Source organism: Camelus dromedarius, chromosome 15, assembly GCF_036321535.1.
Source record: "Camelus dromedarius isolate mCamDro1 chromosome 15, mCamDro1.pat, whole genome shotgun sequence".
Classification (NCBI taxonomy): Eukaryota; Metazoa; Chordata; class Mammalia; order Artiodactyla; family Camelidae; genus Camelus; species Camelus dromedarius.
This window is the reverse complement of record NC_087450.1, coordinates 36,977,178-36,998,491: the sequence shown is the minus strand read 5'-3', so window position 1 is coordinate 36,998,491 and position 21,314 is coordinate 36,977,178. Positions and strand designations below refer to the sequence as shown.

Below are 21,314 nucleotides of genomic sequence, written 5' to 3'. Positions count from 1 at the left end.
GTCCCAGCATCAGAATTACCTGGGCACTTGTGAAAAAGGCCAATTCTTGGGCCCGTCTCGGACTGACAGAGACAGAATCTCCGGGCATGGGGCCTAGGAAACTTTGTTTTACATTCCCCACTCACCCACCCCCGCATTCTGCAGCACAGTCAAGTTTGAAAACAGCTACTTCTAGAGTACCATTCTCCTGGCTCACCTGGAAGAACAAATTTCTATCTGTTGTCTTGGCATATGTATCAATAGTGCCCCCTTTATTCTCATAAGTGTTTTTGTTTAGACAATCAATTTGCACGTACAGTCGTCCCTCTGTATCTACAGGTTCCACATTCATGGATTCAACCAACTGCAGATCAAACTTATGTGGAAAAAAAATTCCAGAAAATTCCAAAAACCAAAACTTGAATTTGCTGTGCTGGCAGCAATATACGGGTATTTTTCGTCATCATCTAGGGCCATTTGGTTACCACAAAAATTTTTTTTTTCAAATTAAGGAGCGAGTTTACTAGCTGCTTGGGTCCAATTTCAAGAGAGTGAGCACTTTCTAGAAAAGTCTAGTGGCTGGAGAACTAAACAATTTCAAAAACTTTGGCCACACTGCGCACAGACATGATTAGCAACAAGAAACCACTGAAATTACAATTTTCATGTCTGACTGTCAAGCCACAATCCCTTACTGCATTTCTTTGAGCTCAGGCAGTTCTTGAAGAGCACTTCATTTATGATAGGACACACTCTGTTGCCTCTCAGAAGAAAGCTTTCATTAAGCAGAGGCAGAGCTGTTTAAGTTCATGGGCTCTCGACACACAGCACTGCACCAAGCTATGAGACAATGGTTCTTTGTGTTCTGAGTTGGACATGTGATGCAGGGCTTTAAAAAGGGTATTTCCAAGGACACGTTCAACAATCTCTCTCAACCCGCATGCTCTTCTTACACTGTGACTGACACTCCTGCCAGTGAGAGGTGGGGTCTGTGTACCCCTCCCTTGGTCTGGGTAGGCTTGTGGCACAGCAGAACTGACACCACGTATGCACATACCATCGTTTGTTTATTCATTCACTTGTTGATGGACATTTGGGGCTGTTTCCAATTTGGGCCTATTGTAAGTAAAGCTACTATGAACATTTGTGTACAAGTCACTGTATGAACATAAACTTTTTTTTTCCTCTGGGAGTAAATGGCTGGATCACATGGCCAGTATATGGCTTAAAATTTAGGAAACTGCAGAATCATTTTTGCAAAGTATTGTACCATTTTACATTCCCACCAAAAGCATATGAGAGTTCCAGTTCCTCTACAGCCTCACCAACATTTTGTATGGCCAGCCTTCTTAATTTCAGCCATTTTAATAGGTATGGAGTGGTTATCTCACTGAAGTTTTAATTTCCATTACCCTATTGACTAATGATTTTAAGCATCCTTGTATGTGCTTATTGATCATTCATACATCTTAGGTGGAACGTCTATTCTAATCTTTTTGCCAAGTTTTATTGGGTTCTTTTCTTACTACTGATTTTTTGAGAGTTCTTTATATTCTCTAGATACAAGTCCTCTACCACATATACACATTGCAAATATTTTCTCCTTGTCTTTTCATTCTCTAAGAGCAGAGGTTTTAATTTTGATGAAGTCCAATTTATGAGTTTTTTTTTTTATGGACCATGCTTTTGGTGTCGTAACAAGAAATCTTTAACAAAGGTCAGAGATTGATCTCCTGTTTTGCCTACAAGATTTATAGTTTTAGTTCTTAACTTAGGTCTTTGATTCATCTTGAATTAATTTTGTATATGGTAAAAGATACGAAGTTTTGAGTCTGTTGGGTTTTGTTTATTTTGCAGCTTTTTTGCATATGTATATCCAATTGTTTCAGCAACATTCATTGAAAAGACTTTACTTTTGCCACTGAATTATCTTTTCATTTTTGGCAAAAAATCAGTCAGCAATGTACGTGTGGATCTATTTCTATACTCTTTATTCTGTTCCACTGATCTATTGCAATCTTACACCACCACCCACGCTGGTGACTACTGCAGCTGTATAATAAATTTGAAACCGAGTAACTTGAGTCCTCCAACTTTGTACTTCTTTCTCTAAGTCGTTTTAACTACGCTGGGTCCTTCACAGCTCGTGTGAATTTTTAGAATCAGCTTATAAATTCAATTTTAAAAAGCCTGTTGGGATTTTGATAGGGATTGCATTAAATCTATAGGTTAATTCTGGGAGAACTGACAATTTAACTATATTGAGTCTTCTGACCCATGAACAAAATACACCTCTCAATTAATTTAGGTCTTCTTCAGTTTCTCTCAGCAAAATTTCATAGCTTTCAGTGTATAGGTCTTGCACATCTTTGTCAAGTTTATTCTCTAAATAGTTCATCCTTTCTTATGTTACTGTAAGTGGTATTATAAACATTTTCAATTTCTGATTCATTGCTAGTTTTATTGACTTTTTAATTTTGACTCTCATTTTTTGATTTCTTAAGAGTTCATTGTGGTTTTGTTCTTTTCTGTTGTTGTTTAAAAGCATTCCATAGTTGTTTCACTCATGCAAAAACCTCATTTCCCTGAAAACGTAGAAGTTTTTTTTAATTTTCTTCTGTTCTTCAAGTCTTATGTTTTCTCTAGATTTCTGTTTTTGTCTGTTTAGATCTTTGTCTTTCATGTTAAAGTGCTGTATTTTTGGCAGTCTACTCATGTTTAAGAGGGAGATACTAAAATGCTGATTGAGAAGCTCTGCACACATTGGCAAAGGATGGTTCACCAATAGCCATCTTTGTAGGGTAAATGCCCACAATCTCCTATGTATCACTTTTTCTCCACCAGTTAGTTTCTCTCAAGAACAAAATGGCTATGGCAAAGCCAGGTCTACCTTATACATGCAAACCAGACTCCTTTGGGCCCCTTACCAACTCTTTAACAAATTCTAAGCTCTACTGTCTTTGGATTAATATGGGTTTATCTGTTCAACCCAGAACTAGATTACTGTGTTTAAAGCAATCGTTCCCAACAATATGACACCCTTCTATTATGCTGAAATAAAATTCCTAGATAGTACCTACCTACCTAAACACACACACACACACACACAAACACACACCATTTAATGAAAAACAAAACAAAACCCTAACTGTAATATAAGGGAGAAGTAAAAGTTACAATAAAGAGCACACTGTGATACATAAATGCTCAGGAATGGCTATAATAGAAGACATAAAGAGATGACTCTGACCCTGATATGTTGGAATGTCAACTCAGATACCACTTTGATGATGCAATTTTCCAAAATGGCAAACAACTTTTGGAAATATCCCGAACAAAAAATCCTCCTCCCTTGATTCATAAGGTAGTTGCATTCCTAGAAAATTCAGTGTACAGTATACAAAAATACTTTGTGTTTATATATATAAAACAGAGTTACTTTTAGGATAATATCTGATGAAATACTGGAAAGTCACTGTAGGGCAAGGGACAATTTTTCCTGGTCTCTGCCTATCAAGTACTTGTAGTATCCTCCACAATATGAAAAAGCACCCTTACAAACTGTCAAAATGTCCCCCAAGGGGGCAGTATCTTCCTTATTAAGAGACGCTGGGCTAGAGGGATGAGATTCAGTCAGTCAGGCACATTCAAACCTTGATTACTCTACAAAATGTGGGAGGGTGGAGGTGCAGCAATATCTACTATTTCTAACTTCCTCATTCATAAATTAAAACTAAGAGAATTTCAAGTGCTCCCTCAGATAAAGGGCTTTATATTGAAGAAACTTTTACTAGTAAAGCAAAGTTCACTACATTTGTTCAAGTTGAAAGCATTTTAAATTTGAGATGGCTAGGAAGACGATTAGTTTAAGTAAAATAGATTATTTTGATTAACACTCGAATTCCTTTGGTAGAAATGCTAAGTTTTAGGGAAAAACGACATCATGGATTAAATAGCCACTAGATTTAGAATCCCCAGTAGCTCTTTTTGGCTTAAACAAGAATCATGTTTGTACACTCACTTACTTTTTGGTTGACATTGGAAATCACTTACAGTTAAAAAACAAAAACAAAGCTCCGAATAAAACATGCTGAGGGACAGAACCTAGGAATCTTAATTTTTCATTTCATCAAATGCCATTGCTTTTTAAGGCTTAATTCTGTGAGCAAATAAATGGTACTATGAATAAAAAGGCTCTCTTCACATGGCCTCTCAAAGGATTAAAAGTCCCTTGAGCCAGACAGCCATAAGGAGACTGGAAGATTATTGTAAGTTATCTTTTGTGCAAGGAGCTTTGTCACCTGAAGAACTTTTTAAGTGAAGCAAATCTGTGCTTTAGATTCCTAACTATGGAAGAATGTTCTACACTTAAAATTTATTCTAGAAAGAGAATCTCACTGATAATTACTAAGAAGCAGTCACCTAGCCACCTAGCCATGCCTGCAGATACCAATAAAAGGAAAACATAAAATGACCCCATTTAGTTATTCTTATCCCCTTTTCTCAGTTCAGTCCTAGAAAATATACTGCTTTGATAATCAAATCACTAACATGCTGCCAAGTCTCATGTCAATTGCAACTGCAAATATTTTTTATTTGGTGGGGTAATACCCTCAGTAGGAAAGCAGGGATTTTAAAAGGCAGTTTATAGTCCATAACTCACTTTTGCAGATTATCAAATATTTCATAGGATTTGGATATGGAATGGAACTTCAGTACTAAAAAGTAAACTCAAAGCTAGTATTATTTCTTTACAGATGTAAAACCTGCTCTTTCATGTTCTCCCAAAAGCAGAAAGATAACAGAGGGAAGAATGTTGTTGTTAAGGCTAAATGAAGAGGCAGAGTTGCCAAAACAAACTCCATTAACAAAACTGTGATGCCCAAGCAAACTGTCAAAGACAACTGACAGCAACAGAACAGGACCCATATACCAGTGCGTAAATCAGCAAGGCCCAACCTACAAACCAGTTCACGTCTGAAGAATCTACTTGTCACTTTGGTGGGGAGAGAGCATTAAGATAGAGTTCATATCTAAAAGTCAAACCACTTAAAGCAAATCTAAATTAAGTCTTGTCACCATCCACAGGTCTGTCTCCTAAAATCTTAGGCACAAAGCAGTCTATAACACTGACATCCATATTAGTTTCCAGAAGAGGGCAAGGGAAGGAGACAACTATTACATACACCCACAAGTTACCTTTTAAAATTAAGACATCTCAATTTTTTTCAACAAATGTAGAAGAATATTTATGGGGAGAAAAAAAAGCTTTGTTTATTGTAAAGTCAGGTAAACTTAGGTATTAAATTGGCAATGAATAAGGAACACACACAGCCCAATATCATATATTTATAGTTCATACACAGGTTACTTTTGGCATAACTTACTGGATTTCATGATAAGGGTCTAAAACGTTTCTAGATGGAATTTAAAATTTTCTAGATCTTTAGAGGGCTGTCAAAATTCAAGGATAAATAAAGGTTAATGGGTATTTAATTTCCATCTACACTTTCTATTCAACAGATTAAAAAATTTTTTTAAACTCCTGAATCATTTCTAAAAGGATTAAGGCAACCTCCTTTATGTTAAAATTCAAAATAAAGCTTTTACAAAAGATCTAAATGAAACTTCTATATACAAATTTGTTTGAAACTCTCAGGATCACAAAACTACCATTGCCAACTATGGCCTTCACAGTTATTCTAAGTAGATAAAACATATTCTCCCTTCTTTTAAAGATGAAAATAATTTTCTATTATTTCATCAGTTTTCTATTATAAAAAAGCTGTGATAATGGGTGTGTTATATGGTATAGTCTCTCAATACCATGTTTAGCCCTTACACTAACTTGCCTTTGTATGAGATATATTATTCTCAAAAACAAACAAACAAACAAAAAAAAAACAAATCCAGTGGGAGAAAGAATGTTTAATTAATGGTGTTGAAACAAATAGCTATCTGTTTGGGAAAAAAAATAAATTTTGATCCTTATACCTTGTACCATGTAGAAAAATACATGTATTACTGATGGATTCAAGAGTAAAAAATAAAAATGTAAGTACCCAAAATTCTACATACAATTTTAGGGAGTTCACAGACTCCCTAAAGCCCATCCATGGATCTCAGATTATCTAGAAAAGGAACTGTTAATCATAACTTCTATTAAAATTTCAATGCCAAATACCAGACGTGTTTTCAAGATCAAGTCACGTGCAGCAAATGAAGATGAACACATTAACTCATTGCTGTAACTTTATAAAATCTCCAAACTGGAACTAGAAACAGAGGCATGTCAATACAAATGGACAATGACTTAGAAAAAAAAAATACACCAATTTAAATAAGTTTGAGTGCATACTGTACAAGTGTATCCATATGTCTGTTAGCCTTTCAGAAATAGAAAATCAGCTAAATCTGTAGTACTTAAATTTTAATATATGCAATGCTATTCTCAAACTTGATTAAAATACTCAATAAATACAAGTTATGTTTAATATGAATAACTGCAACGTACTTAAACATCTAAACATAGAATAGGAATTCTATAATATTAAAATGCAATACTTTCACCTGCATTAATCTCATACACAATGGAAAAATACTTGCAGATAATTAGCATTAAGAATGCAAATATATTTTCACTGTGGAAGAAAAATAAGATAAGAAATCATATATTTGTGTAATCTACAAGAAAGCTGTAGATAGTCTACATTATGATATTCTATTTTAAAATGAAAACAATTCAATATTTAAGTTTACAACAAATTTACTCAAGGCAAAAATATTTGTTTATTACAGAACAGGATCTTAAAGTAAGCAAGGCAACATTAGATCAACCATTTTAGGTTTTTTTTTTTTAAATGAAGTGTTGCTTTAAAATTGTAATAAAGGTAAACATAAATTCTAACATGCTCTTCTCTTCTTATAAATGGGATGATGTAGAAAAGCAAAGCTTCAATGTGTAGGGATTGGAACCATCTGTAAAAGTTAAAAAACAAAGTTAACAGTTCCCTTCATCAAACTTTCATGATTACCATCAATTAGCAGAGTAAATTACTTCACATTTTATAGTATTAGAAGAAGGAATGTTATGAAGGAAAATTTCTATGTAAGGTAAGGGGAAGATTACTTTTGTTCCTTATCTACTAGCAGGTAAGCTCCATGAAGGCAGGGACTTTGTCCATTTTTACATTCCTATTGTTCTAAGCATCACCTGACACACAGAAGGCACTCAGGAATTAAAGGAGATAGTGTACTTTTAAAAAAATTTACTATGTTAATATGATACACCGAGAAGGAGACAATGCCATTTTGGTACTATTCTTGCACAAAATGCATTATCTCATTTCAATCATGAGAAAAATCACAGAAATAAAATTGAGGGACATCCTACAATGTCTAGCCAGTACTCCTCAAAAATGTCAATGATATGAGAAATAAGGAAAGACAGAAGAACTCTCATGGGCTGGAAGAGACTAGGAAAAAATACCAACTAACTGTAATATGGGGTTTTAGATAGGATCCTGGAAGAGAAAACGGGTATTAGTGTGACATGGGTGGCATACAAATAAAATCTAGGCTTAGTTGACAGTAATATGACTAATATTAATTATCAATTTTTAATTTAAGAATAAATATTCAATAACAAAAAAGAAGTTTCTCAACTTTTTTAGTGAATCAATCATTATAGATGAATAGTATCAGGATTAGGCATATCTTTGTCTATCCAAAGCTCACTTTGCAGAAAACATTACCAATGGCAATTACCCTAGAAAAGCTAATTCAAATATAGCTTGGGAAGTGGGACAAGACTGGAATGTACAAGAAGACATCAATGAGCTGGAAAAGTTCCAGGAGATCTAGTATTAAATCTCTGAGCATCAATGGGGCATTACAGATTTTTAAATTGGAAAAAAAACCAAAACTGGGTATAATCCATAAAAATCCTTCCATATGATACATTCCTCTAATTTTTCAGACCAGGTAGAGATAATTCTTCATCAATTGATTATGCAAAGAAATAACTCTGGTACCTTAATGTACCAGAATTTTAGTATTAAAAGCTATTGCTCCTTAAGAAAATAAAATCCTGTAAAAGAAAAAGCATATACATCAACAAGTATTTGTAAGACAGTGCAGAGGATAAAAAGAGAAATAACTGTACTTGTCTCCCAGGAGTTTATAGTTCATATACTATCCTGAATATTTCTCAAATATACATATAATTTTAAAGTCTTTTAAAACTTTCCATCAAAAATTAAGCCTGACTCACTACTTGAAATTTACTTTTGTGACTGAAGGTAAAATGAGAAGTATTCCTATTTTTTATTTTTTAACTTTTCACTAAAAAAATTTTCAAACATAAAAAAAAATACATTTATTTTTATAAAAAGTATAAGGAACACCCATATAGCTTTAATAACTGTCAACATTTGGCAGTCTTATTTCATTTACCTACCCTCCACACACTTTTGGGGGGCTGGAATATTTTAAAGCAAATTCTAGATATATTATTCCACCCATAAATCCTTCAGTGTATATTCTTTTTTTCTCCCTTCACTACAATTCATCATCACACCTAATAAAATTAATAACAATTTTTCTCCTATTATTTAGAAAAATAAAGTTTCAACATCCTTTAGATCCAGAATCAAAGTAAATTACATAGCACAAAGCTTCAAAAGTTAAATACTTGAGTCTTCTTTGCACAGTAAAAAAGAGGCCATTTACCATTTCAGAGAGAATAAACATAGTGACAATTTCATTTGGAACAACTATGTGGAATACCATTTTTCATCTATCATATTGGTAAAAATTGAAAATGTGACAACACTCAGTGTTGGTAAGAGTGTTGGGCAGTGGGCATTTTCATATACCACAGGCGATAAGGTAAACTTGTGTAACCTTTTTAAAAGGCAATCTAGCAACATTTACCCAAATATAAACCTTTATGCTCTCCACTCTAAGAATACTGCCCTAAAAATACAAAAAGCACAACTATAAGGAGTTTATTACAGTAATAGAAAAACATAATTGGAAACAACCAGTGTTCATTAGTGCAGAAGTGGATAAATCCAATAAAGTGTGCTATATCTCTACTAAAAATAGCTACTCTGTGGTAGGGGTGGGGTCGGGGTGGGGGTAGCTTTGCATGTGCTGATATAGAAACAGCTCCAAGATATATTAAGTGAAAACAGCAAGGCACACAACAGTATGTACAGAAGAATCATTCTATGTTAAGTTTTAAAAATGTAGATACATACACTGGGGAGGAGGAATAAAAGACAAAAAGGTTAGAGGTTAATGAAAACTTTAACTTCCACTTTGTACCATTATGTACTGTCCAAGTTTTTTAACTGTATGTACTTACTGCTTTAAGGACAACAGGAATTATGGAAGTCAGCCTCCAAGATGGCCCCAAATTTCCCTACCTCCTGGTATTCACAGCCCTGTACAGTCCCCTCCCATACTGCACTATGGTTGGTCAGTGTGACCACAAGATTACAATATACGTCATAGTATGTCACTTCCAGTATTAGGTTATAAAAGACTCTGTGGCTTCTGTTTTGTTGTTTTTTTGTTTTCATCTCTCTTTCATCATCTCATTCTGAAGGAAATGAGCCAATGTGGCTTGACTGTCCCTACAAAGAATTACGAGTGGGCACTGAAGTGGATTTTCTAGCCCCAGTCATAAGATTTGAAATGACTGCAGATTATAGGTGACTGCAGCCTCATGAGACACCCTGAGCCAGAACTACCAGCCTAACTATATACACAGATTATTGACCCTCAGAAACAGAAGGATAATAAATGTTTGTTGTTTTAAGCTGATAAATGTTGTGATAGTCTATTACACAGCAATAGGTAACTAATACAAGAATTATGTGGGTTGTGGGATTTATATGCCTTTTTGAAATTTGTACTTCTCTGTATTAAAAAAACTACTAAATGTTATTTTAAAATTATCATCAATGTTTCTGATGGTAAATCCCATGGAATAATTACCACACAATCTACTTACTTGGAACTCTTATCTGGTAGTGATTTAGTGCTGTAAGGGCTTCTACTGCATCAGTTTTGCATTCCCACTCTAACAGCCCAGAAAGCGTTTTGGCAGAAGCTAAAACCAAACACAAATCCAGCTGTTATTTGCTTGTCATCAAACTAACCAGAAAACTTAAAAAAAAGGAAATGTGCACTTACGTTTTGCATCAAACACTTTATATTTGATGAATGTAAGAACTTCATGGTCATTACACAACTGTCAAAGAAATGTAAAACTCCATTAAAAATGTGGCCAACATAATATTCCTACCTTTTTTTTTCTCCCAGAAAGTAAACTTTATGGCAGCATTTAAGGTTTGAGTCTGGCATGAATGAATTAAGTAAAATATGTTCTTAGATTAATAAGCTGCATGAAAAAATCAATTAAAATAGTGACACTCTATAATCTATGTATATAATTTTAGTGCTGTACAATAAAATCAAGATTTGTAACTAAAATATATACTCAGAGTTGAACCAGGATTTATCAAGTACCTAAGGTAGGGAATGGAATTCCAGAAAAATCAATTCTTTTCTGAGGCATTTTCTACAGTTAGGGGAAAATACAGGGATATGTAAAATTTTTTTATAGGTGAGACTTAAGGGCATGGTAAAAGCACCTTCTGAATGCAGGAGTAAGGGTACCTCATTCTAATTCCAATTCTCAAAAAGACTGAGCCACAAACCAACAAGAGATCAATGAAGGATGGAGGCCAGAAAAGTTAATGGTCAAAGAATGAATTATATTAAGTACCAAATTAGTAACAGAATACTAATAATGTCAAAAGTGGATGATGAACAGAGCAAGACTCTAAAAAGCTAAAATATGATATATTTTAAAATAGGAAATAGGAACATTCTACACAAATTTTATTTCAGTGCCTACCTTTGTGAAGGTCTCTTCTGTGACACACAGTGGAACATTATAATAATGCAGCACACATGAGGGTGGCTGAATTATATTCTTAGACGCTTGGCCAGCACTTGTAAAGCGATTATTTTTGCTCATTGCAAAATCTTTGTAGCTACTTGTACCATCCTCCAGCTCAAATATTTGACTTGGAACAACTGAATGTTGTTTAGATACACTGAAGATTAGAAAGGAAAGAAGTACAGAACGTAACTTTGTTAGATAAAAAGCAGCAAGTAGACAATCTGAAAATGTTAACATGTATGCCTGCATCAATCTTAACAAATATATAGCTATTTAAGTACAGTTTAAATACTATTTTTAACATGTAAATACTTTAAAGTTATAATCAATCACTCATATAGATTAGACATCACTTAGGAAGAAAAATCTATTGAATACATTTTCAAATTAGAAAACTTGAATATAAAAACTTGCTCATATTAAAAAATATGCTATTATACACAACATTGGAAATGACTATAACTCAATAAAAAAATGTTTAAAAAAATTGTTTTATAATCATAAAACTAAAAACTAGGTATATTTAATAAGTAAAATCTAAATTATATGACCATAAGGGTCTAAAATGACATCACTATAGCTGTTAATTTCAGATTTGCCCGCAGTTACATTAAAATTTTCTGAAATGGAAATTAATGTCTCTAATAAAAAGGCTAAATATTTTTTAATTTTACCACTTAAGATAAATAATTACCAAACATTAAGTCTTTTCCCAAATAATTTGACATTGTTAAGGTGTGTGACAGCTCTTTCTACAGCATACTCATCACCCATCTCTACCAGTGCTGTACCAGGAATGGTCTTCATAAATTTTACCTGTAAATATGAAATCCCAAAAAAGTTAACATTTAATCCCCCTTTACAGTAGCAGAATTTCTAAAAGATAACATAAGTGGTTGCTGTCAAATAAAGAAGATAGCCTTGAATCTTAACTTTATTCTGCTGTGCTATTAGACACTCATCAAAGTTCAATAAAATTAATTAATTAAAGGAAGACTATAATTCTATTATATAGCACATCGAAGAAGAGCACAGGCTTATGCTGACTGTCATTTATTAATTGTGTGATTTGGGGCATTTTACTTCAGTCCTCTGAGCCACAGTCTTCCCTATAAAATGGACATGATAACATTTGGCAGGACTTATCAATATTTATTCATTCAATATTTATTAAGTGTCTAATATGTTTTAATAATTATGCACTGTGCCAGGTACTGGGGATTTAATGGCAAGCATAATAGACATGGTCTTCTTGAAGCTTATACTCTAGTAGGTAGGTTTGAAATTTTAAAGTAAATAATAATTAACAACTATTCAGAGTGTTTAAACAATAAACACTCTAAAAGCAATAAGCAAGATACCATATAAGAAATAATACAAGATGGCCTTGAGATAGCATTGCCAGTAGGAAAGTTTGCACAAGGCAGGGGCAGCTTATTAAATAGGCAGTACTAGGCGGGAGGGTATAGCTCAGTGGTAGAGTGCATGTCTAGCATGCATGAGATCCTGGGTTCAATCCTGAGTACCACCACTAAAAATGGAAGTAAATAAACCTCATCTCCCACCCCTCCAAAAACAGGCAATACTTCACAAGTTTTCATGACATCTTTGACAGAGGCCATACTTATCCTCTTAAATACTATGCCAATTTTAGTATATAATGCTGTAAGGGTTAGATGGGAGAAAGTACGACAGCATAGTGCCTACCCCTTGGGAAGTCCCTAAATAGTTATTAAGTACCACTAACATTCATGACACTTTGAACATACTTCTTTCTTATCTGCTAACATCAAAGGGAAAGTGGGAATGTATTTATACAACAAATGCAACATAGCATTTATATCTATCAATTTGGATGAGCTATCCTAGCATTTTTATACTACACCTGTACTTGAACAAACCCGGTTGTAACAGGACTTTTCAGCTTTACTGGAAATCAATTGTCTTCTTATGGGCAAAATTTCCCTCCCTTGATTTAATCCAATAACATGCTATAAATATAATAATGACTAAATATATATGTCAAATATGTAGTTCTTATATTAGTAAATTTCAAAAGAAATCAGAAAAAATTAACTATATATAGATTTAAAGGATTATGATGGCTTGAGTTTAATGTATTATATTGTGTCATTTAAAATGTTAAAATGTTTTGAAATGTGCATTGAGAGAGACTAGAATTATTGAAATGATATACAGAAAACTTAAGTTTTATTAGAAAAAGTGATTTGGGTTTCTAAATAATGAGATAATTTAGTTCATAACACAAAAGACAACAATCTAAAGATGTTGATTAAAATGCCTGATTCCAGTTGTCTACGAACGTGAAAAGCACAAACAGATAAGTAACACTACATAAAGGTTAAAATATAAATTAAAGCCCATTTAGTTGTCAAGTACGTGGTTTCTAGACCTTAACTAGACACCCAGAAGTCTAAAAAATTTATGTGAAAAAATCTGAATTACTTTTCCCAACGTTGCTGAATCTGCCCTATTTCTTGGTTAGTTATATAAGCAGAAATATCCCATATGTTATCCCCTAAACCAAATATGGAATTTTTTTCCTTTAAAAAAAATGTGGTCAAGTAGTAAATTCTTTTTTCAGAGATTTTCAAGTTGCTCTCTCAGATCAAGGAGAATTAATGTCTCAGATCCATTTAGAATTAATTAACTAAGAACTAAGAGTACCAACTCCATACTCCCCTCTCCCACACTCTTGTGACTCATACACTTGTACTTTTTTATTGTTGTGAAAAACACACTAAAATCACTTTAAAAAACAGGGAAAAATAACATTACAACTATATCAAAACTCAAATAAGTGAATATATCAAAAACTGGTAATAAGCCTACCAATTGTTTCCCCAGTTAAATTTTCCATGATTCTTTCAAAAATAGCTTAGAATCTACTTTGTGACAGGGACTATTCTAAGTATTCGTGAGATGTCAATGAACAAAACATCACAGATCAGGGAAAACCACAAAGTTACCCGGGGAAAATAAAGTTACAATTTTAAAGATCTTCAAAATATGTAAAACTGAAATGTTTTACCACTTTTTGAGTGTAAGCCTCCAGACAGAAAAGTTTTGGACACCTTCTATCAAAGTGGGTCAGTTACAAATACTGACTGAGCTAAAAGCATGTTGTTCCTCAGAAGATACTAGGACTCCAGCACTTAGAAGGTAAGTACATAAATCCAGAACTCTCCTAAAATTCATGGCTGTGGCCACGCTGTGAGGCATATTTATGTGTACCTAGCTCCATGAAAGTAACTGCTCTTTCAAAACCCCACAGTTCAACATGTTAAATGCTAGAATCTCTCTGAAATGATTTTTTAAAATATGGTTTATGCCTCTAGTATGCTAACTGATTAAACTACTTACCGTTTTGGACTTCTTTTTATTAGTAATTTTAAAAATATTTTTAGTACCAACAACCTATACCGATCACTTACCAACAAAAAACAATTCCTAGAATTCCTACCTAATGGAGTTCTAGCTTATGTGGATCATCACTGAAAGAACTTGCGTGTTCCTAAATACAAGGAGAAGACACATATATTTGCAGCCTTTTCAGATATTCCTACTACATATCCTAACAAAAGAAGCTAATATAAAATGAAACTTACCTTTTCAATATTTCCATATAAGCAGAATAGGTTGAAGACTCTTGAACAATTCATTTTCAGTTGATGTAATCCACTAACCATTACAACTGAACCAGAGGGATTTCCTCCATGCATGTAAGAGGAAGAAGCCTGCGGTAATGGATATGCAACAAGCTCAGGTGTATCTCGAGAGCCCATTCTGTAACGACTTGGTAAAGGTAATAATGGACCATGGGATCCTATTAAAAAAAAAAAGGGGACAACAAAACACAACACAACTTTAGTAGATACACTTCACCACATATAAAAACAAACCCTTAATATTAGCTAGGTGGATGGTATGTCCAAGGAAAACTCAAATGAATATTCAAATATAACCTGTGGAAATTAACAAAAATCTATATTTATTTTGCACCAGATCCAATATATGTTGACCTGCACACACCTGCATACAACAGGCTTTAAGTTCATATTTTTAAAAAATAATAGTTTAACAAAAAAGTATACAAGACCAGGCCATATATGGAGGGGGGAAATCAGTGCAAAACTTTGGGCCACTGTATATAAATTATACCTAAAAAAAAAAAAGAAAAACTTCTGCCAACATCTTTTAGAGGATAATACAATAAAATCTACAATGAAATCTAGGAAACTATCTTCATACAGATATAACAAAAAGAACATCTTCAGTTCCACTGAAAAGTTGTCCCCTTGAATATATTTTACTATAATGTACTTTCAGGCTAGTATTTTATTCTCCTAATTATAATTAAGGAAACTACAACCCTAGATTTAGTTAATACCCCCCACCTCTACTCAGAGGTGTCATTACTGAGCAACCTCCATTTTTTGAAACAACATCAAAAACCCACTAGAAAATAACACGTAAGTATCTAAAACTGTTGTCACAGAAATCTGTATCTCTTACACTGAGAATTCTTATTAAGAATCAGCTTACTAACTCTGGAGTAGTTTTAAACAACTTTAATTTATTTAGTTTTCCCATCCATAACAGATTAGAAGTAACAAGAAAAACAAAGCTAAAGTGAATTGGAATAGACAGGAATGAGGAAGTCCAGAGAAACTGTGATACTGAAAGTATGCATGGGGCACGCTTACAGCAGCAAGAAGAGAGGCATAAAAACCCAGAAGAAGCAACTAAGATGGAGAGGTGTAACTCAAATATATAAACCTACACATCTTAGCTGCTCCTGAGTCAGTGATTACAGACGCATACTCTGGGGTGCACTGCAAGATTCTCCTGATGTGCAAGAAACCAATCCAAAATCTCAAGTCCTTTCCTCATTTCTCAAGAAGTACAAAATGTGTAACACTACTGACTTTCATTTTTATCTAAGACTAAGGAACACTTGTCATCTATTGAGTTACTAAGAACTATTATATTTTGGTATCATAGCACATTATAGTTTATGGGGACTCCAATTTGGTATTCAGTATCCTAAATATAGCTGCCATTCGTAACAACACAGCAACACGACCACTGAGCACATACAACATGGTGTAAATTCCTGAAGTTTTATGGAGGAATACTTTATGAACACACCATCAGTGTTGCCTTAAATTGGTCACGGTTTTCAACTGCTCTTACTGCTGGTAATTGGTAGCTTATCAAAACAATCAACGTAGCTCATGGTGAGTTACTGGTTGGCAAATATAAGTACACTGTCCTCCAATTTAGACTATTACACATATACTGGGGTCAAATATCAATTATTCTTACCTCTATAGCAAAAATACATATACATGTTATACTTCACCCCCACCACTACCATTTGCTTATACAGTATGACACTTCAGTATTATCACTAAATTTTCTCACAGAAAATAGAAAAATGTATGGAAGATGGGCAGTGGAAGTTTCCACTCTGCTTAAGCAGACCAAGGTCCCAAAACTCTGAGATCCACTGCCATAGGTAACAAATTCAGTGCAAAAGAATACCTGATGTTTGTAATTATGATATTGAGCCATCAGGATTAAATTATGTTACTTACACTACCTAAATTGTCACCTATGTTAAGAAGATAAGGAAAAAAAAAGTCTTTTAAAAGCTTTATATACTATACTTTTCTATATTTTCATGCAAAAAGCTTTGGTGCTTAAAAAATGAATGCTTCAAGTTTAAAAAATCTTACTTATATGGAAAAATACTACATAAATGGCATTTTGAAGATTTTGAAGGCATTCCCCATCTTTAATACTTTAAAATCTTTGGCCCAGGAACCACATCCAAAAATGCCAGCAATTAATATATAAATTTTTCTTGGGCTCTAAGCAAACAAATCTGTACATTCTTTTTTGCCACTTTTCAAGTATGAGGGTTTCTACCAGTTCCTCTCACAGGACTGGGCTTCCCAAATTAAAAGATTTAAAGAATTCTGAAATCAAAGATTTATACTGCTATATTAAACTAATGAATAAATTCAATCTATTAAATAAACCTTTTCTGTTCCTTCTCACATACCATTATAAAGGAAAAGTCACCTCTTATATGACACCAAAATGCAAATAAACCTGTTTTTGTTGAACTGCTGACTGAAAGGATACAGCTGTGATTTGCAGCATTTGTAAAAAGGCTCTGTATCATTAGTACCCACTCCTGTCTTTGCTTTTCCCCCAATTTCCTCATCTTACTTCTTTCCTCTACCAATCTTTATTCATCTCTCTCTCTCTCTTCTATACCCTATTCTGCTTACTTCCCTAGAAAAGTAGAACAAATTTTCTTTTGAGTTAAATGTTTCAATGGACATAGCTCAGAACGGACGCACCTACACCTTACCACAACCATTCCTCCTGGCAGGTCTCTCCAGAACCTGAATGATCCCCATTTAATAAATGTCATTACAAAAAATTGTGCACCTCTTTAAGTAAGCTTACATTTAAAAATTTATACACACACACACACACACACACACACACTTATAAATTAGAGCATGAAAGTGACAAAGAACTTCACAATAGGCTTTTTAAAAATATAAAGCTCCTCTAGGGCATATAACATATTCTTCTTTATGCAATTTTTCAGTAAAATGTATCTTATAAGCAAAGACAAACCTGAAAAGCCATACTGAGAAAACTGTCTGTGTCAACACTACTACAGCAGAGTTCTTCGTCCTTCACTTACACTTTCACAGATTTCTCTAACCCACTTTGGCAGAACATGTAACCAATTTTTAGCCTTAAGCTGTCATGACACATTTATATGCTCCACAACCACACTGCAAACTTGTGATCAGTCATTCTTTTGTAGCCCTCCATTAAACAAAGCACAGTAGTTTCCTAGTAAGTGTTTCTTTACTGCAGGATCAAAACTACTCATACAACCACATTTAATATTTACTCTGTAAAAGAAACAACTAAGGAAAACGATCAAGGAACACACTAAAACGACTGTAGTAAGATTATCATTCTATACCACACTGTTTTGATATAATATAGAGATTGTTTCAATCTCTTCCGCAATATAGACTACCACAGAAACTTTAATGAATACAAACACACAGACATACACACACACATGTAATAAATTCCTGGAGTTCAAATAAAGACACTAGGGAATAAGCTAGAACTCACAGCTAAAAATGGTCACCAAATATGTATATAATGTGAAAACATTTTGGACAACAGGCAACACTGGGTTTTTTTTTATAATAAATCCCCAGACTACAAATAGCAATTTCTATTTTCTACCACTTTTAATACTACTTCTAACTGTACTTTAATTTTAAACCACAGAATAGGTGAGGTCAACAACTACTGCTAAAAACTAAGAAATATTTAAAAACATAGAACCTATATCCAGTTAAAAGTTTAAACAATAACAATTTTCAACATCTACTTACAAAGACAACAATCTGATACCTAACTTTTCTGGCAAAGATTATTATTCTAGGTTTCATAATCTTATCAACAGAGCAAACATTAAAACTGAGGTTTTTTTTTTTTTTAAGAATTAAATACAAATTTAAGCAAAGCTGAAATACCAACTGTAGAACTAAAAGAATTAAGGATCTAACCAAAAACATGTTTCCTTTTCAACAAAAACACTAATCTCTCTGCCTTTATTATTCAAAATTCCTCTTTGCTCATAATCGCTAGAATGGGAGAAAATACACTTACTGAGCTATACTTCTTTTTGGTCCTCTAACAGACTAATTACTAATCAAATATCTCTAATCAACAAATCAAAACAAAATATAATGGGAAAAAAGCTTTCAATCCCAGTGAATAGCTCTCAAACCTCAAAGATTATGAGCTATAACAATAGCATAAGAAGACAAAGGAATTTAGACAACTCCTTTGGAGTACATTTATGAAGGACTGATCCCATAAACCAAGTCAGGTGAGCAGGAAAAACAAAGACAAGAATTGTGCCATTCTTCATCAGAAATGCAAAAATTCTAAAAGTTTGTCTATACTACCTTCCTTCTGCCTTGACAAACTTACCATAGCCATCATGTCTAAACGAAGAAGGGTGTTCTCCCAAAATGGCTTGTCTCTGGCGACCCTTTCCTCTATCTGACACAAAAGTAGAAACATGGTTTTAACAATTTTGACCCAAGTACTTAACAGAGTTCTCACATGGGAAACACCCATTCAAAACATCCATTACAATTCATAAAAGAAATGTGATTCCTGGTTAACGTTAAACATCCATTCATATCCAATTTAAATACAAACAACAAAAGTTTAAGAAAGTAATTCTATCTAACAAATTCCACTTAACTTGAAAATGTCTTTTTGGCAAATGCCAAATACAGTCACACTTTCAAATTTAAGGAAAGAATGGATACTTTTCAGAAAGTGAATGTACACAATGCTAGAGTTTGACACTGTACAGAAGTTTTTACCAATACATGTCTTTAAAACAAGCTTTAAGTGCAGTACTTTTGAAAGACAGTACCTGATGTATACTATTAGCTTCAACAGCAACACATTTTCAAAGTGGGCTTCTTTCAAGAAGTTCAGCATAAGCCAACAACAACCTGTATTACATGGTTTCACAATCAGTAAACACAGAGTATTTTGTATGTATATACACATATTTACAAACACCTAGTGACTTGAGAGCTGGAAATCTGCACATCACTGGCCCATATTGTATCATGATTGGTCATTGTCTATAGACCTTAATACCAGCCAAGACTAGGAGCACCCCCCGAAGTTTAAATATGCAAAGTTAAAGCTAACCAAGGGGGCTACATTATTGGGTGAGAGTACTACAATACTCCTAAAGGATAATTTTTATGCTAGCTACTTTTTAAGGAAAGGCATGCCAATCTTCCCAAATCTGAGACATCAATAAAAAAAAATTACTTGTAAGTTTCTAAAATAGCACTTCCTATGTTAGTAAATTTAAATCATTGTATAATACTTTTAGAACTTTGTTGATCAAATTATAGTGTTCACTAAGACTTTTTTCATATATCTTAAGAGTCTGGTCATTCTAATCTTTGAAAATTCAAAGAGAAAGGCTTTCTATATATATCCTTAGTCACCTAAACAAATGAGGTTTATGGGAGATGAGAAATACTTTAATTTTCACTTCAGTCTACAGAAATATCATTTTAATTACCTATTCCAAGTTATCACAGCACTGAAAAGGACCTAGGAGGTCATCTAGTTCAACTTTTACTGAGTATACAAATTATCCTTACATTCTCCCTGGGACTGTCGACTGGGACCATCTAGCCTCTGCTTACCCAACACCGATAAGACACTCACTACTTTCCCTTACATTTTCAGTTAGTCCTAAATCATGAGAAAATTAATTTTTATATTGTATAGAAATTGATCCTCTACATATATTCTACTCCATTTAGAGCCTCACAGTCTTTCTCATTACTCAGTCTTTCTCCAAAGATCCTTCTGAATGCTTAGAAGTTATGATCCTCCCTCCGTTTCCCCAAAGTCATTTCTTGATCTTCAGTCTAAACACTCAACAGTTCATTCTTTCCATTACATGGCTTGCAGCATCATCATTTAAGTCTCACTCCTCTTCAATCAATCCAGTCTGTTAATCCATTCTGCTAACATTCCTCTGCTTAAGCATGCCACCAAATGCTAAATTTAAGTCCTCATCTGAGCTAAGAACCTTAAACCAAAACCACCATAATATTTTCATGGCTTAGTTTTATTGATACAGTTAACTGTGTGCTATAAAGGAAAGAACACTGGATTGCGAATCATAAGATTTCAACTTAACCACTAATTTGCTATATATCATAGAAGCAATCTTCATTCATAAAACAAAGGAGTTAGAGTAGATGATCTCCAAGGTATCTCTCACCCAAACATTCTCAATTATTAATAATTCTTTTTATTGGAAGCATTCACTACCTAATATAAGGTGACATAAGAAGTGTGAGAGAGTCAAACACTGAATATATCAGTCTATAAATAGTGGTTTGTAACCTTTTCATGCATTCATCTGAAATCTGCTGGAAGTGTGGACCTTTTCTCCCCCGCAAGATGCACATATACACAAGGTTTGCTTAACATTTCTGGAGGGATTCTCTGGAGTCCAGGCTAAGAAATCTTTGCACTAGAATGTAATTTGAGCTGAAAAGAACTTTTAAACATGAGGTCTACAAAAGCACTCTTTTTCTTTTTGGTAGAAAAAATTACAATTCAATATCAACTTGAAGCTGAAATCACTACAAAAATAAAAACAAACTGCTATAGTCCTGTGAGACAAATATTTACCTGTAAGAAATTAGAAAACAAGAAT

General features: G+C 33.6%; 1 protein-coding gene across 3 annotated transcripts in view; it reads right to left on the bottom strand.

The window, feature by feature from the left end:
* Positions 1 to 5,892: 5,892 nt before the first annotated feature.
* HNRNPLL (heterogeneous nuclear ribonucleoprotein L like) overlaps positions 5,893 to 21,314 on the bottom strand; it is a 34,191-nt gene continuing 18,769 nt past the window's right edge. For 2 of the 3 annotated variants that reach the window (XM_064494569.1, XM_064494571.1), the window contains 7 exons: positions 19,031 to 19,102; positions 14,587 to 14,804; positions 11,652 to 11,773; positions 10,910 to 11,111; positions 10,183 to 10,240; positions 10,001 to 10,099; positions 5,893 to 6,957 (listed from right to left, as the gene is read on the bottom strand). In XM_064494569.1, coding sequence (XP_064350639.1) covers positions 6,902 to 6,957; positions 10,001 to 10,099; positions 10,183 to 10,240; positions 10,910 to 11,111; positions 11,652 to 11,773; positions 14,587 to 14,804; positions 19,031 to 19,102 — 827 coding nt within the window. In that variant the 3' untranslated portion in view covers positions 5,893 to 6,901. The remainder of the gene's footprint in view (positions 6,958 to 10,000; positions 10,100 to 10,182; positions 10,241 to 10,909; positions 11,112 to 11,651; positions 11,774 to 14,586; positions 14,805 to 19,030; positions 19,103 to 21,314) is intronic. The other variant, XM_064494570.1, reaches the window with a different exon arrangement.